Here is a 19,376-nt window from a genome sequence, read left to right on the forward strand (position 1 = left end):
TGGTGACATCACAGCAACAGCAGAAGCATTTCCTGAATTTCTACATAATGTGAATTCACAGATGGTGAATTCACATTATGTAGAAATTCACAGATTCAAGATGGTGAATTCACAGATGAACAGTTATACAACTGTGATAAAACAGAACTATACTATAAACTTCTCCCCGACAAGTCACTGGATATTAAAAGGGCACCTAACAAAGCAGGCGTGAAAACTAACAAAGAAAGAATTACTGTGTTACTGTGCACAAACAAGACTTGAAATCACAAGCTAGTCACTGTGCATTGGTAAAAGAAGAAGTCCCCGGTGTTTTAAGCACGTCAACACGAAATCTCTATCAGTGATTTATAAAAATTGTTCCAATGCTTGAATGATGAGTGATATTTTTGCTTCATGGTTTGGAAGAGAGTATGATATTTTTGCTTCATGGTTTGGAAGAGAGTATGTACCACAAGTAAGACACCGCTTGCTTTCAAAAAACTTGAAGAAAAGGCTCTCTTACTGTTAGATCACTGCCCAGCTCATCCTTTAGCTTAATGTCCCAAAATTGAAAGATGGCAAGATTGGAGTCATGTTTCTGCTAAGGAAAAATTCTAATTCAGCCCACGGACCAGGGCATTGTTTGAGCCTTCAAAGCCTACTACTGTGGACAGCTACTTGCTGGTGCTGTGAACTCAAAAATTCAAGTTCTAGAATTCTGAAAACATTAACACTAAAAGACATTGCATACAATATTGGATTAGCGTGGGAGAAAGTAAGCTTAAAAGAAATTGAAAGCTGCTGGAAAAAATGTATTGGAAAAGACAAGGTCACTAATAATAACCTTGAATTAGCAGCATTTTCAGAACAAGAAGCAAAGGCTGCTTGTAACGTACTTGGTGACAGTCTTGGAACAAATGACCTGGCTGAGGCAGATGCAGAAGCTCCAGTTGCACATTATCTGGGCAAGGAAGAAATTGAGGCCTCTGTGAACAGTTGGAAGATAATTGGCAGACAGAAGGCTAGTAACATAGGAAGTGACTTAGAAAATAATGTGGATGATTCATGTAAAGAAAATTACCAGAAATTAACAAAAGTGCTTGAAAACATTAATGAGGTGATGGTGTCGTTAGAATGTCAGAGTGACAGTGAACATCTTCACTTACTGCATTAAGAATTATGTACCAAAAAAAGTTGTCATCAGTTCCAGCAAAGTAAATTACACGACTATTTCAGAATGTTGTTGTTATTTGGTTTTTAGGAGCATTAGCAACTAAGGCCATATTGCTCCGGGGATATGCGGTGGTCATTCCCTGACCTTTCCACATCCTCCATATTTGATGGCTCATGGGCTCGAACCCTGGTCTAATCAAGAAGCACGTGCTACGCACTGCTGCTCCTGCCCACCTGGCTACGGAGACACCTATTTCAGAATGGATGCTTAAAATCTAAGTCCATAACAGCATTGTGAACGTATTAGTAGAATGTAAAGGGAATGATATAACCTTTAATACTTTTGGGCTGTATACTCAAAAACCATTAGAAATAAAGTATTTATTTACTAATATGTAGGTTAGTGCAAATGCATCATTTTAACATAGCTATCTACCAAAGTAGTTAAATTAATTAATTTAATTAATTAACTAAATTGGCATCATTTTGGTTATATCTCATATTGTGACTGCCTTCACAACGAGTTGCCATGGTATTGTACTACTACGAATAAATAACACTTCACCAGTGGAAAAGACTATTGTTATTTATTCTCAGCGGATACCACCACCCAGACGGCACCGTTTCAACGCTTGTTGGCTTCTCTTCAGTGGGTGGGCAGGTACCCTGGTGTTGCAATAGTGACAATCCAGTTATGAAGTATAACTTCACAATATGAGAGGTGCCTTATCGTGCATAGTGATATAGACTATAAAGTATACTTTATAGTAAAAAAGCTGGAAAAAAATGGTAAAATTTTTTCGGCTATATAATGCGCTTCACTTATAATGTGGGCATTAAATTTGTCACCTAACACCCACATTCTACTGGAGTTGCACTGTATTACTAACTTTTAAACAGAAAATAAAATTCAAAGGTCACTCAAATGAAACATGCATTTCTGGAATAAATAATAAAGAGCTGTACTGGGAGACTTACCTGGTTAAAAACAAGCACTTATACTAAGAGACACTGGCCCTGTTGAATCACCAGGCATGACACATCCTCTGCATATAATTCCAGTGGTTGCTACTGTAGTCTCCTTCAACTTAATGGGTGAAACCTTTGGGCACCTTCTTCAGGAGTCTTCTCACAAAGTCCTTAACATCCAACTGAGCCTGAACATTAAGGACTTTGTGAGGTTTCACACTATCATGGATAAATACCATGTCATGCATTAAGCTCTCTGGCCATTTTGGCTTTATGACTTGTAAAAATTGCTCCACTGTTTTACTGTAGCATTATGGGACACTCAGATTAATATCACCTCTGCTGCAGGTATGCATATAATTCCAATGGTTGCTACTGTAGTCTCTTTCAACTTAATGGGCAAAACCTTTGGGCACCTTCTTCAGGAGTCTTCTCACAAAGTCCTTAAAATCCAATTGAGCCTGAACATTAATGATTTTGTGAGGTTTTACACTATCATGGATAAACACCATGTCAATGCATTAAGCTCTCTGGCCATTTTGGCTTTATGACCTGTAATAATTGTTCCATTGTTTTATTGTAGCATTATGGGACTCCTAGATTAATATCACCTCTTCTGCAGGTATGGATCCTTTTTTGTGTGGAGGGAGGCTGGAATGCTTTCACTTCTGCCTCACAGGTTTTGCCTCTTACAGGTTGTAGTGATGGCACCATAAATGATCACACAGGACAACCCACACTTGACTTACCAACAATAGATACTGGGTACCTTGTACTAGGTTATTTATTTTATTTGGTTTTTTTTTTTTTTTTTTTTAGGAGCATTAACAACTAAGGCCATATTGCTCCGGGAATATGCAGTGGTCATTCCCTTGACCTTTCCGCATCTTCCGTATTTGGTGGTGACGGGCTCGAACCCCAGTCTAATCAAGAAGTGTGTGCTGTGCACTGCTGCTGCTCCTTCCCACCTGGCTACGGAGGCGCCCCTTGTACTAGGGTCACCTGCTGTAGCCGAGTGGTCAGGAGCGGGAGTGAAGTAGCACACGCTCTTTGAGTAGACCGGGGTTCAAACCTCTGACTGCTAAATACGGTTGATCTGCCAACCCGCACTGGACCAGCGTGGCAGATTATGGTCCATTTCCCTCAGCATGAATTTTTGAGGAGGCTTCCATCCTGCAGTGGGTTGATAATGGCTACAGTTTACTTTTTTTTTTTTTTTACTTTACCTTGTACTGAACTTTTTACACACACAATGGAACATTTTGGCACATTTTGAGCGGCCAGTCCTGTTTGAAATTTGCATCACTATAAGTTTGACATATTTTTTCTAACTGGTTATTAAAAGCCTGTTTCATTGACCAATCCTCATATAGTAAATCCCCAACATATGTAAGAGATACATTCCAGGACTTCTTGCATAAGTCGAGTTTTACGTAACTCGGGAATGACTAATAAAATATTGCTACTATGTGTGTGCCAAAATTACAAAACCCACACATCCTCAGAAGAACGAAGAAAAATAGTTATATATTTTTAATTAGTTCAATTAAAAACTTTATCTGGGGACAGCGGTGAAGTATCCAGAGTGGAACATAAGAAAATAAAACATAAAAGGAAGAAAAAACATGTTATTGTACTGTAAACACTGATGTATTTCGTAGCCTTGGTTATTATCATTGACTTCATTGGTGCTGATTCCTTCACCACTTCTTGTATTCTGTCTTTGTCCTTTATTGTTCACTGTTGACACTGAGAAATCTAAATTCCACACGATACTTGTTAATGTTTGACCATTTTCATACATCCTTATTATTTTAATTTTCTGATCCAAATCGATGACTTTCCTTTTCTTGGTAGATTTACTAACACTGCTGTCACTTATTCTCTTAGTCGGCACCATGATAGCAGTCAAAATGAAATTTTCTGTAAAGAACTTCACAAGGTACAGGCGGAAACACACTACTATCACCTCAGGTGAGCTCACATGTTCGCATTTTACTAAAGCACATTTCTGGAGGTCACTACCATAAAATAATAAAGACAATTTGCAGTTTCTGGTTTAATGGGCTTTTGTTAGCGCAAATCATATACAGGTAGTAAACTCAATCTTATTGCATTTGCGATAATACCAATAGCTGAAATTCTGTGGGTTTTTACGTTATTATGGTGAAATGTGTGTCCCCTTCACAGAAATCTTCAGTCATATAAAAAAAACATAAATAAATTTTTAGAATCTTCTCTTCATTCCTATTTTTTAAGCTTGTTATTCCTTATCTCACTTTTTCAATTTGTGCGTGCCGTGTTCATCGGTATTGATTGCTTATTTTTTTTTACTGTTTTAAATTTTACAATCCTTGAAAAAAAAAAAAAAAAAAATTGAATGAAAAATTTTACATGAGTCCGAAGTTACCAAACTTGGGCTTACATAAGTCGAGGACCTACTGTATTTTTGAATCACAATGTTTAGAAATACATATTAAAAAAAAGTTGTACATAGTAATACTTACGCTAATAAGTTAAACTTATCAATGTTAGATTCGAGATGCGTGCAAATACCCTCTCTGAAAGCATGAAAAAATAATAATTACATACCTGTAAATCATAAAATATTCCTCAGAAATGCATAATAATAAAACTTAAAACAAAAAAATTTAAAAATAACTAAAATAAAATAAAATAAAATAATTAACTCCTTTAAATGTCTTAGAGCTAATAGAGTTTTTATGCAAAGAATCTTTATATTTAGATGCAACAGGAAAATGAATGCAAATATGTAAAATACCAGCCAATAGAAATACATGGTTCAGGACACGAAAGAAATTCTCATTCTAAATTAAACGGTCAAAAGTTAAGTAAATGGTGAATCAGTTTAATATGTACTCAGAAAAATTTAAACAAAACCATGGCAACACACAACTATTAATATCATTTATATTAAAACTAGGCAACATATGATAAAAAAAATATTGAAACTAGGCAATATATAATAAAAAAATGTTACACTAGACAGTAATAATAAAAAGATATTAAAACCTAGCAGTTCATAAAATATTGATAGTTATTTACAAATTTTTAATCCACATCAGGTATACAAATATTTTTCAAAAACGTCGATAAATTAGGTTATGCATGCATTTGCTTACCTTTCAGGAGCATTTGTTTGTCAAAAATTTCTATATTGTACTCAAGAAATGTTTACCAAAACATCAATATGACAATGGTTAGCCATTAGGGAGAATGTGTATCACACTACTTCCTAAGGGGAGATGGGTTAACCTAATATAAATAGTACAACAGTCCCTAAGAATATTCTAAATAAGTTCTGAAATTCTGGAAATGACCAGAGTTTACTATTTCCAATGTAATGCATATGTCAGAAACATACTTTCATTTATATTTTATGTTCGACAGAACTAACTGTAGGATGAGGAGAACGGAATAAAAACTGAGCCTAAAACCTCCCGGAAACCTCCAGCATTGATCTGATTTTTTCATTTCAGTAATACAAAAAACACTTTCATTCATATATACAGATTACTGTGTGAGGGGTGAGGTGGGAAGGGAAAGCTCTGGAAACAGAATTTGGCTTAAAACCATCCCAGGATACTGAAGCAGATCATCTCTGGTTAGTAAGAAGAACAGATGAGGGAACCAATGAAAGATACTGCTAAAAATCTAGAGTTTGTGGATCAGCTTGTTCTATCAGTTGCCTCAACCACCATTTATCTCATTTGTCATAATTATTCACTCTATACTTCCTTTTGCTTTAAAGGTGATACTTGTGCCCACATCTTTTCTGATATGCCTTGTCAGAGATTTCCAATCTGGAATTTCCTCTTTCTGATCTCCTCTATCTTAAAATCACTTTGCCATATTCTGTCAAATTCATTTGTGGCCTCCATCATTCTCTATATCTTACAAATCACTCAGGACTTTGAAGATATTCTCCAAAATTTTACTTTCCCCAATCTAATTTTCCTAGCAGCAAAGTAAATTCTCTGGTTGCATAAACCCAGAGAGATACTGAGGCTTTTTTGACATTATCAATGACCTGACAAACAATTCAAGGGATGATTTCTTCAAAGAAATTAAAATGGGGGACCAGTTGAGCACTTAGCTACCCAACTCAACACCATTAGAGCTAAATCTCATTCATCAGAAATAATCTAATCTCATGCATCAAGAAATAAGCCCAAGGCAAACAAAACCAGCAAGTTTGTTTGCTTTAGGTTTATTTCTGCAGCAGGTGACCCACTCTGAATCAAAGAGGTATGGCGGCCAAATAGGATGAGAACAGAGACAGCCCAGCAGGATCACCAAAAACAGGATAAATGAAATAAGACCAGGATATGTCTGCCAGAAGCAGAAGTTAATGATGTAGAATAGTTATCCTTTCTTGTTGTTATTGTTAAATTGAAGGTTTAATAGGACAAAAGCAAGCTCTGGCCATATTGTGTCTATCAATGTATCACAAACAATATAGGAGTTAGTCATAATTGCCAGTAATAGTTGCAGATGACCTAAGTAGATATGTGAAAATAAATGGACTCCTTTTAGATAAGCAAATATTTCAGATAGATATTGTAACACTTCCAATGATATGTCAAAGTTTCCTACAGTTGTGAGAGGAAAATTATAACAAATTGCATTCTATCCTGTGGACAATAATGGTAAACTGTGAGTTTTACTGTTTTACTATGAGAATGGAAAAATAGTGAGGATACTGAAGCAGATCATCTCTGGTTAGTAAGGAGAACAGATGAGGGAACTCCAAATTTCAGAGCTGTGATTCATGCTTTACTTGCTTCACTTTATTAGTCAATGACTTCACCAATAATAATGTCCATTGATTTGTACAACTTTTACAAATGATTGACATATAGTCATGGAACAGCACTGCGATGCAAGTCAGGACTGTGATATTTGTAGCTTTGGCTTTTCATCTGTTTGTTCATTCCCTAATATTCTGCTGTGAGCAGAGATTCAACAAAAAATAACAAATGAACTTGTTTTCCTGAAGTTGTATCAGCTGAGAGTGAATTTTCAAAATAGGATGTAGTGCTGAGCCATTCTGTAAGGCACTGATAGCACTGAGTATGCATATATTATGCATTTGGTAACCAACGTGTTGTCAATTTATTCTACTGCTAATTTAAGTGCAAAGGGCTCAGCAGTGAAAATGCTAAGCTCTTTGCAATTTGACAAGTAAAGAAATGGAGAAGGGAGTGGAAGGAAAGTTAACTGCTATGCCTAAAGAAGTATCTGTTTTAGAATCATCAGTATAAATTTCAGTGAAATGTGCATAATTCAGTATGTGAGCTGCATAATGTTCAGGTTGGCAAGCGACTGTTTTCCTCATTTGTGAAAGTAATTGTCAGAGGATGGAAAGTAAGAGTCCAACAGATGGACTGCATTATCCATTTCTTGATGTATTTTCCTCTAACTTATTTAGGTTGAAACCAGGTTTGTTTGCTTTGGGTTTATTTCTGTAGTAAGTGATCACTTTGGATCAAAAAAGTATGACCAAATAGGATGAGAAGGGAGACTATATTTTTGATGCATAATTCGATAATAACATGTTTCTCTGAAACAATGATGGTGGTTTGAGGTTCAATATATAGACCGTGAAGTGAGGAAGTTCTGAAGACATCCAGAGCAATCCTGAGTGCAATTATGTTGAATCATATTGATCTGCCTTAGTGCATATTCCCAAGCAAATTCATAATCAAGAAAGGGCCTAATTACGGATCAACATACATGAATGGTTATACAAGCTGAACTCCATGTCACGGCAGAGATTACTCAATGTTCATTCTTTTTAAACAGTTAGTTTGTATTCGTAAAATAATAAGAGGAGTTAACCTCAATATAGTGCGTAGAACACTTCCGTATAATCCCCTCCAGAAATTAAAAACGGAAAAAACTAAAAAAACGACAACTTACCGGTACATTAGAGTAAAATATAAATAATTAAATAATCAGTTTAACACAAATCAATTTAAAACAATTAAAAATCAAATTAACGCAATTAAAAATCAAATTAACACAATTAAAAGAATCTAACGAAAATATTCAAAACGATTTTCCTTCCTGAAGCTGACAACGCTTTTCGACCGTATGTCGTGATCACAGGAATGAAAATTACCGAATCCGGTTTAACCTGATACTTAAATAGAGATATTTGCCTTCGCGCATGCGTGGAAAGGTCCATGCATCGGAGATCAAATATGGCCACCAAACATTAACAGAATTCTCATGTAATTTAATTTCAACGGTTTCTCCAATTAATAGTCGCGTATAATTATGTTGAACGTTAAGTATTTTGGCCTCGTTAAATAAAAAAGTATGTTTTTCGTTAATGGCATGAAAGGCTAATTCTGACGCTGCTGAACGAGAAGCACAAACTGAGGCTTCATATTGATTTACACGAATATTAAGAGAAAATCGGGTCGAACCTTGATAAGACGAGTCGCAATCACCGCAAGAAATGTTGTATACCAGATCATTAATTTGTGTTGCGAACGCTGAAAGAACCGAGCGATTGTTCAGTATAGTGTGTAACTTCCGTATTGGCCTAGCTACAATTTTAAAAAATTTAATCAAAAAATTTTATGAAAAAATTTCAGGCATAAAACAACTAACACTGGCGACATCGCGTAATATTGTTAAGCTTGCCTTAAAATCTCGATATTCGAATAAACAAAAATACCTTTCTCAGGTTAGGAAGCTTCGCGATAAATTAAAAAAATTATCTACATCCGAACGATTGGTCTGCATTGAAGACCTCCATAGATTTGCGACGGGAAGCACAGGCCTCAGAAATAAAAAACAGACACGTTAATAAGTTGCAAACATTATCGGATAGGTCAGGACACGTTCATGCGAATTCTAACACATTGTCACGGGTTTGCGACCAAGTTCATACAAGTTGGGTGACTTCCCCCCACAGACACACAACGTGCTACCACAGAATATGCCAGCGAGTTCACAAACACCCCCTCACCCAGTATCCAACGAACCGACATATCAACAGGTTACAAATCTTTCCTCGTGTACACTATCGCAGGACCAGATTTCGCTTCTATCCAAAGGACTAAATTATAATTTACCACCTCGAAAACTGCCTAAAAAACAATGCGTAATTGATATTGAATTTGGACTTCGTAATGTTCCACAAAAAGATGTATTTATTCAACAAGTTAACCAAGTAGTGAATAACATAAAAGAAACGCGACTTCCTAAATTGAATACACATGACAGTTCAGCTTTACAAGAACTTCGGGGAAATAAGGACATTATTATACAGAGGGCAGATAAAGGAGATACAGTGGTAATACTAGATAAACATGATTATATTAATAAGTTAGATTCAGTTGTGTCAGATACCTCCACTTATCGTGAAGTAGACTCGACACTGTTTACCAATTTGGTCAATCAATACAATAAAACGTTAACCACGTATCGAAAAAACGACTACATTACTATGGTTCAGTTAAAGGAATTGAAGTCCAGAACATACAATATTCCTGCACTTTTCGGTCAGGTAAAATTACACAAGACTGGGTTTCCTATTCGACCTATTGTTTCCTACAGGAACTAGGCATTTTCATCCTTAGCCACACATGTATATAACATTATAAAACCCTTTAGACAGGTAATACAATTTGGGATTAAGAACTACGATACATTATTTAATAAGCTTAAAGACTGTAGACTCGGCGACAATGACAATTTATTCTCACTAGATGTTACCTCATTATATACGAACGTAAACGTTGAATACACATTAGATATTATTTGGGATATGTTAAATAAAAACTTAACACCGATTAATTATACGAAGCTACCTATTAAGGAAATTTTTCACTTAATTAAACTGTTAGTTGAGGCTAACTACATCACCTTTCGAGACAAGGTGTACAAACAAATTTTTGGATTACCAATGGGTTTGAGCCTGAATGGTTTAATGTCAGAGATCTATCTCTCAACGATTGAGCAGATACATTTGACACCTTTTCGAACCCGTATCACATACTATGGGAGGTATTTAGACGACGTTCTAGTTATTACCGATAGTAATACTATCCAAGACATTTTACATTCATTTAATAATATTCATTCTAGACTCAAATTTACATTGGAAAGGGAGGATACGGATACAAAGTCATTAAACTTTCTAAATTTCACACTTACCCGGGACTCGAATAAAATACAATTTAGCATCTATCGAAAACCTACAAACACCGGTATGCTTCTACATTATAATAGCTATCACCCATTCACCTACAAAAGATCGATTATCTTTAATCAATTTCTTAATGCCTATAAATATTCAACGACGGATTCTGCTTTGGACTCAGAAATACAAATATTAACTAGCAGATTCTTAAACAGGGGTTATTCCATTACCACAATAACTGGACTCAGAAATACAAATATTAACTAGCAGATTCTTAAACAGGGGTTATTCCATTACCACAATAACTGAATTAGGGTACAAGCTAAGGATAAGATACAAAATACTACACCAATCAACAATAGTAATATCAAAAAATACTTTATTTCTGTCGCATATGTTGAACAGTTCGTGCTTCTCATTCAGCAGCGTCAGAATTAGCCTTTCATGCCATTAACGAAAAACATACTTTTTTATTTAACGAGGCCAAAATACTTAATGTTCAACGTAATTATAAGCGACTATTAATTGCAGAAACCGTTGAAATTAAATTACACGAGAATTCTGTTAATGTTCGGCGGCCATATTTGATCTCCGATGCGTGGACCTTTCCGTGCATGCGCGAAGACAAATATCTCTATTTAAGTATCAGGTTAAACCCGATTCGGTAATTTTCATTCCTGTGATCACGACATAGGGTCGAAAAGCGTTGTCAGCTTCAGGAAGGAAAATCGTTTTGAATATTTTCGTTAGATTCTTTTAATTGCGTTAATTTGATTTTTAATTGTTTTAAATTGATTTGAATTGTGTTAAATTGATTATTTAATTATTTATATTTTACTCTAACGTACCGGTAAGTTGTCGATTTTTTCGTTTTTTTTCCGTTTTAATTTCTGGAGGGTATCATACGGAAGTGTTCTACGCACTATATTGAGGTTAACTCCTCTTATTATTTTACTAATATTATTATCAACGTAGAACATATTGAGCAGTACAGCTCTGATTCATACTATCTAACAGTTAGTTTGTATACACTTTATGTGCTCTAAAAAGTTAATCTTGCTGTCAAGAATTAAACCCATAAATTGAATGCTGTAACAGATACTACATGCCCTATTAACTGTACAGGATGCATTTTCCACTTTCAACAGAAATCTATGGCAATAGCTTTTTGTTTAGATAGTCACGTAGCCATTATTATTATTATTCATCCATAGAAGTGTTTATTGAGAAGGCACAAAACAGTAAAGTAATCTACACAGAGGTATGTGAATGCTTGGAATATTGCTTGTTGCCTGGTTTATTCTAATTGAAATTAGTGGAACTGAGCACAGATTCCTATGGTACTCCTTGAACAGAATACTGTGAAATAGCAATTTGATAGTGCACCTGAAATGTTCTACTTTATATGAAATTTTGAATAAATAATGGTAGATTGCCTTGTAGTCTAAGAGTAAATAGGTCATGAATTATATCATGTTGCCAAGTAGTATCAAAAGCTTCCTGTATATATCAAAAACTTCCTGCACACTATTACAAGTGCTAATTTCTTATGAATGCATTATGTATATGATTCTGCTTTTGTGAAATCTGTATTAATTATGTTCAACCAATTCTGAGATTCAAGGTACCATATCAGGTGGGCATGAATCGTGTTTTCCAGTTTTAGTGAGACAGTTGGTGAGATTGGCAGGTAACTGTGTGGAGCTGAGTGATCATTCCCGACTTTGGAAAGGAGGCAGTAGTACCTTGTCTTCCAAGTGTTGCAACATCAGAGAGAATATCCCATCAAGCTGAGAGTGGCACTACTGTGATATCTACTGATGGGATCTTTTAGTTCACATATCATAAAGGATAAAGGGCTGATTATAGGGATGACAATGAAAAGCTTTGTTTTTTAGCTATGGATTTAATTTTTTAAAAATGGATTTTTTAAAAAGGACATGTAAAATGGATGCAAGAAACCAGATATCCAAAAGCTATCCTGGAATGAATACCTCTAGGAAGAAGGAGAAGAGGAAGACCTAGGAGGACATGGATGAATGGAGTACGGGAGTGCATGACAAGCCCGAGGTTTAACTGACCAAGACACCTTGAACCACACTTTATGGTGGGAAAAAATTCCTACCAAAAAATAACTTGTAGGCTAAGGATACCCACTGTAAATGAAAACACTCCTCTTGAAGAAGAAGATTTAATTTTTTTTAGAAAGGTAGACTGCATGCAGTTGACACTGATACTTAGAAGAGTTTGGGTTTGGATTTTTATTGGTGCATTAGCAACTAAGGCTATAATGCGCTACTTAGAAGAAAGCAGTACCAAGGGCATTTGCAATATCTAGCCAGAAGAATAATTCCTTCCCATTAAAGTTAAGAATCAGGAAAATGTTTGAGGGCATTTGTCATTAAGCATTACAACCTTATTCCGCATAACTTTGGAATTAGTCTTTAGTGATTGAGGTGAACTGAATCCATGGGTCACATTTAGCTTGCTTTCTGATGTGCCTTTCTCTGAGGTTTTTGTGTTTAATTATATTAGCAGTGGTATGAAATCTCAAATATTGCATGCTTTGTTCTGCTCTTTTTTTGATGGTTACATGTCTCATTCCACCAGGAGTTAGTACACAGGTGTTTGCATAAGCAGATGTTTGTAGAATAGCAGTACATACTGCAGCTAGTAATTTATTTTTAATGTACTCAGCAACAGATTCTGTCTGAATAATATTTTCTTCTAATGAAAATAGATCGTTCGGATTTTATCCGATTAGTCCTGTGAATTTCTGTTAGCATGTAACTTGTTTGAATCTTGAATATGATCAAGCAAATGCCTACTATTAAGTAGACCACTTATTACTCCATTCAATTCTGGGGTACAGAACTGGGAAACAAATAGAGAGATTAATAGATGATGCTGATCCACTGGGAAATGCACATATGTGGGAGTGCCAGTGTTTAACAGAGTGAGATTCTGAGTATCTAGAATAGATTTGGATACTCGACCTCATCCATCTAGTTGGAACAATCCTCATAAATAGCAATGAGTGTTGAAACTTTACCAGATCTGGCACCATCAGACTTTCACCTATTTTCTAATATTAAAAAATTACCTGGCTGGCATCCACTTCCAACCAACAATCACAATTACTGCAGAGGATGTATTCCTGCAGGCCCAAGTGAAAATTCTCTTCAATGCAATGCAGCATTAGTGGAAAAAGTGTAGACTCCAAAGGAGATTAAAAAGTAACATGTTACCAGACTCATCAAATAAACCTTTCAAACTCAGGCCACAAACTTTTTAAATGCTCCTCATATTTGAATATTTAACCAACAAAATGGTTTTATTCATTGCAGAAAATAATCATGTTGTGTGCTTATTATTAATCATACACTTGTATGTACTGCTCATTCTTATAACTAAACTAAAAATAATCTCATTCTTATAACTAAACTAAAAATAAACAAAATCACAAAATAATCATGTTTATTCTCCTGGCTTTTAATGCTGAAAATTTTTTAAATTAAATTACACATGTTCATACTATCCAAAATTTCATTTTATATTATGGCCAAATTTGACATATGTTCTTGAGACATGATGGACCTTAAATAGTTTTTGATAATTTTGAATTTTGGCAACTTCATTCTTCTGAAGCTACTGATGCATTCAATGTTAAATAAATTCATTGAGCTAGTGATGTATCTGGAAATGAATCAATCCATTATTATTCATTATTATTTTTTTTTTTTTTTTACAAATAATGTTCAAAACTTCAATTGGACTCATATCTTGTTTTGCATTGCAAAGTTTTCAATTCATCAAATAGAACTATGCTACAAATATCACCTTCATTTTGATTTTTATTATCAGTCAATTTTAAGTGAATATCTTTGCAGTTTAATATTTCATTTTCATTCCCACTCTTAATTTATTTATATTATAAATAATGTTAAATATTTCACTATGCTCTCTAGCAATTGAAATCTTTCAGTGAGAGATACTATGGTCATGTCTAGTTTCATGAAAAAAAAAAAAAAAATTATTTAAAAATTTATTTGGGTATCATCAACAGACTCACTGGATATTTCAAATAAAAATTTCGTTTTCTCTCCTTTTAAAAATATTACTCATGTCTGGAAAAACTGGATCAATCTTTAAAATATTTGCCATCTGTTTAGGAGATTCATTGCAGAAAATAATCAATAATTTGTAATAATAATAAAAAATAATCAATTTTGAAATGTTCGATAATTGTGTGTACATCAAATTTAGGGTCATATATCATTCTATTTACTACAATAACTTAAAATATCATGTCAAATACAACTGAGCAAAAAAAAGGAATGCCATCAGCATTAAACTTGCTCAATGCTGCTGGAATTCTTCCTCTTGCTCATATTACACACACAAAGTGGCATAAATTCAAATTAAGGAAGATGCTTACAGAATAGATGTACAGAAGTTTGAAAAATTCAAGGAAGAACTAGACATAAATAATTAGAGGAGATGGATAAGTGATGTAAGGGTTATTTTATTTTATTTATTTATTTTGATACTTTATAAGCTTGCTTTTGCTTTCTTGCATCAATTGCCACTTTAAATACTACTAATTTGAAAGAATTTATTTTTCAGATGAGGGATTTAGCCTGTACTCTTGAAATCTATGTCTTTAGTTCCATCTTCACTTCATTTAACAGGGTTTGATATATTTCACCAATATTTTTTATGGACTTAACTGCTTCTATCCAATTCCCTAATTGTGTGAATATGCAAATCTTAAGGTTTAAGGTTAAAACTTAAATTTGTATGGTGTAATTTTTACATCCCAAAGCGTCATTGAAATAGAAAAATAATTATACAATTCCTGCATGATTCCAAAAAAACCAACAGTTTCAAATGAAATATTTGCGGCTTCATTTCTTTCCTTTTCCTTTTTTTCCTTTTCCTCACTTATCCCTTCTATTCCTTAGAATAACCTCCTTCATGTGTATTTCCTGAAAATTACCATCTAAATTCCATCTCACCTAACTTCCAACTTTCTGGAAGTTGCTATTTGGCAAATGCATACCTGCCCACAAGAGGGCAGATATGCATCTTAGACAAAATAGACTCCAACAAAACTTAGACAAGGTGGAGACATATCCTTGAACACAGAGATTCAAAATATCAAGATTCAATAATTTTAAATGATTTAATATTAAGTCATATAATCCATAACCAGTGGTATCACTGATAGGGTAAAATCCCAAAAAGCATTCCCATATTTCTATGTTATTGTATAGAAATCTAATGGCAATTGTTAACTGTTCAATGGCTGATGTCTGTGTCTAAAATTAATGAATATTCTGTACCCCTAACCATTTTCAATATATTTTGTGTTATACCTTCAAAAATAATTTGTATATTTTCATTTTGAATTTGATCCTCTAAATAATTTGCTATATCTTTTGCAGTAACTGTCTCGACATGGAATAAATATTTTTTTTTCTGTTAATTTTAAGAAATTGACATTATTGCTATCATATAGTCATTTTGATGAATCCCTAAAAGTTATGTGCTATCTTGATAAATACTGAATAATGCAATGCATATTAATCATTCAACAACTGAATGGCAATATTTTTTTCAGTCTCATATAGTCTTTGTTCCCTGGCATCAATTATTATTTTCTTTCTTGAAGCTAATTTAAGTTCATTACATTTAATACTGTTTTTTAATATATATTTCATATTTCTTGCACTTATTTAAAATATAAGATAAATGTTGCCGATCTTTACAGCCATTTTCATTACTAAGCTGAGTTTTTCTGTCTCCAAAGAGTAATGTTTATATTAAAGTTACAAAAATGAGAATAATCATTCTTGTTTTTCATTATTAGTTTTTTAATATTTATAACGTATTAAGATCTGGATGGTGTCCCTCTTGATTAGGCACACTTGTGTAGTACACAACCTGTACACCCACACGTGGAGACCTTTCCATGGGCACAGCTTGTCTGAGGTACCATCTGTAATTCGTCCTTTTTCTCCTTAAAATGTCAGCATATGTGCATCAACTAGTAAACATTTATTGTTCAACTTCAAACTCATAGAGCTAATTTTTCCTTTTCCTCACTTATCCCTTCTATTTCTTAGAATAACCTCCATGTGTATTTCCTGAAAATTACCATCTAAAGTCCATCTCACCTAACTTCCAACTTTCTGGAAGTTGCTATTTGGCAAGTGCATCACCATGCCATTGTATCCATGCCACCCACCAAGTGTTCCAAAATCTTTCACTACATAGTGTAACAATGCTCAGCTACAAAAGAATTCAATCTTTGCTGTCTTTCAGTTGAAGTAGATTGCTTGATGACACATTATAATTATTAATACATTTGTTAAAAATGAAATATCTTAAACAATCCTTACTGAAATTGCCCATTCTAGTAATTCTTGCACATCTTTTGAGTTTTCTTTTATCTGGTGTCAATGGCTGTTGGCTCAGAACTGCATACTTTTTAACACTTGCTCAAGAAATTCTTAATGCCTATGCTGCTCTTTCATAAATGGATGCGATGTTTATCAGAGATCCTCCGTTTTCTTTTTCCTTTACAAAATAGGCCACCGAATTTCTCAACATAATTTGAGCAGTTAATTGTAAGCTTTTTCCATTCAATGAAACATTACCACTTGGCCTTTATTATTTTAACTTTAGTATTTGAGGAAGAAGGGCAGGGCTTTTCAATCATACAATCAGGATCTTTTCTTGCAACAATTTTCATTTTAAAATAAAATATAGATGATTTAATTGACCAAGTTTTCTTCAAAACAACTTTTTCATGTATATTATATATAAAAAAATTCAGATTTTAGCCTGCCAGCATTTTCATGCAGCCATTTCCATCAACAGTGCAACTTTGGTTACAGCAAACTGTGATCAATGGTGCTTGATTATTTAGTGAAATATGCTGCCGAGCAAGCAAATCACCTTCTTTTAACTGAAAAAAAAATAGTTTCAATAACTTATCCTCGTTTTCTTAATTGGTATATGGTAAATTGATTAACTGACTTCAAACTTATTTTTCTTCATTCTAATCTGAGAAAATTCACCATGGAAATGGAATAAAAATTAAAAATATAAGTAAAGAATATACAATGACAATGTCATAGGAAGACAACTGCCACTGCATGTTCCAAAACTGCATTTCTATCAATGACTACATAATAGTAAAGTGTCAACAGGTGACTCTACATAATCTTAAAATACATCTAAGGTTGTACACAGCATCTGTATTTTGTGTGCTGAATCCAATGGTGTCATTGGCTGTATATCATTACTACATTTATATGCATTGCCTAAATGCATGCTAATATAGTGATATGTAAGAGCCAAGTGGTTTTTTTTTTTTTTTTTTGTAAGCTTTTTCCATTCAATGAAACATTACCACTTGGCCTTTATTATTTTAACTTTAGTATTTGAGGAAATATGGGTATCAAACAGAAGCATAAGCTATCTCCAGACTCATTTTGCTATGTCTGTGGATATCACGTTAAAAGCAGATGAAGTACAACTTCAGTGAAGGAAACAAGAATTGCAGTGCATATGAAGCCTATTTTGGAATGTCTAAGGGTGATCATAGCAAGTTGTGAGCACTTCATTTCTGCTGTGGTAGTTGCAGTCATCATTACAGGGATAGTTTTGTAATAGTCATAAGTGTATGCTTTTAATTTAGCTTAAATATGGAGAGGGCCTACAAACCATCATGATGACTGATACTTTTGTGCAGTGAATATATAAAAGTCTGTAGGTTGAAAAGTTATATATCTCAACATACTTGTACTAACCTCTATTGCTCTAGTGCCACACAATGAAGATCTAACTCCACCTTCCAGAGAAGTCTTCAGAATTGGATTATGAATCTGGTGAAGAGAGTAACACCTCAGAAGCCAGTTCAACTGAAACATCACATTTTCAAATTTGGATGACTTAGAGGGATTTGGTTCCAACCAAATCCAGTGTAAAGTTCCTCAGCACCTTGTTTAAATTAGTGGAATTTACTGGATCCCAGCTCCAAGGCTTACACGTACAGAAAAGGGCATGTCACTTTGCATGTTTTTCATAGTCATTTCATAGTTTCATGTTTTTCATCTTTTCATAGTCAGTTCAAGTAAAAGTTTGAAAGTTATGTTGCTTCACAATGGGAATATACACCCATCGATTCCTGCTGTATACTCTTTTCAGGAGCAATATGGCCTTAGTTGCTAATGCTCCTAAAAACCAAATAACAACAACACTCTTTTCATATTGAAGTTTGAGAAGATCAAGTAAGACCAGTATAAGCGGACACACAATTTGAGAAGATAGACTAGTGTTTCCCAATGATCCACTCATCAGTACCATATAAACACTGTTGTGTATAAATGTGTGTGTGTTGCTGCCTCTCTCTTTGTAGACTTTTGTGTTCTGATTTCTGGGGAGACTTCAAGATGGTTTTACTAAATTTACTAACTTCTTTTGCCTTTAGGACAGCAGGAGAGTAGAAGAGCAATACAGAAGAAGAAAATGGTCAGCTGAATTGACTTGCAGCCTTACATACACAATGTAGCAAATACAAGCAAGCATTGTAAATGACCTTTTGTAAGACAAAGAAAGGTCTTTCTTGCCACCCCCCCCAAACCCCATATCATAGTAGGGAAGTTTAAACAATTTTTTAAAAAATTGGATTACTGTACATCTCCTTAAGCAAAAGAACAATAAAATTATTACTTCCCTCTCCCTTAGGTCATGGGTGCAGGTCTAGTGGGTAGTGCAGAAAGAAGGGATTCCTTCATGTTTTACCTCACTGGCTCCTTCACTTTTGTCATTAGTTAAAAGATACCATATTCATAGCCCACCTAAAGAATGATTGCCATTGACCTCAATGGTGTTTTTTCTATCGCTTCACATACTTGAAAAGGATTGTGAAACCACACAGTTTAAGAGGATACACTACAGTGGTTTCCGATGACCATTGTAAACAGTGTTGTGCATGGATGAGTGTTGCTGCCCCTCTCTTTGTAGATTTTTGTGTTTTTTTACTAACAGTTACATTTTTCTT

The 19,376-nt window shown here is 34.3% G+C and overlaps 1 protein-coding gene across 2 annotated transcripts in view; it reads right to left on the reverse strand.

Annotated features, from left to right (window-relative positions):
* Positions 1–19,376, reverse strand: part of Polr1B (RNA polymerase I subunit Rpl135) — a 332,313-nt gene that overhangs the window by 199,043 nt on the left and 113,894 nt on the right. Inside the window, exon 11 of one of the 2 annotated variants that reach the window (XM_090381406.1) lies at positions 4,632–4,685. The exons of the other annotated variant lie outside the window; for it this stretch is intronic. Within the exon in view, the coding sequence (XP_090237532.1) occupies positions 4,632–4,685 (54 nt within the window). The remainder of the gene's footprint in view (positions 1–4,631; positions 4,686–19,376) is intronic. 2 annotated transcript variants of the gene reach the window in all.

Source organism: Mastigoproctus giganteus, chromosome 1 (genome assembly GCF_048544385.1).
Source record: "Mastigoproctus giganteus isolate SK-2022 chromosome 1, ASM4854438v1, whole genome shotgun sequence".
NCBI lineage: Eukaryota > Metazoa > Arthropoda > Arachnida > Uropygi > Thelyphonidae > Mastigoproctus > Mastigoproctus giganteus.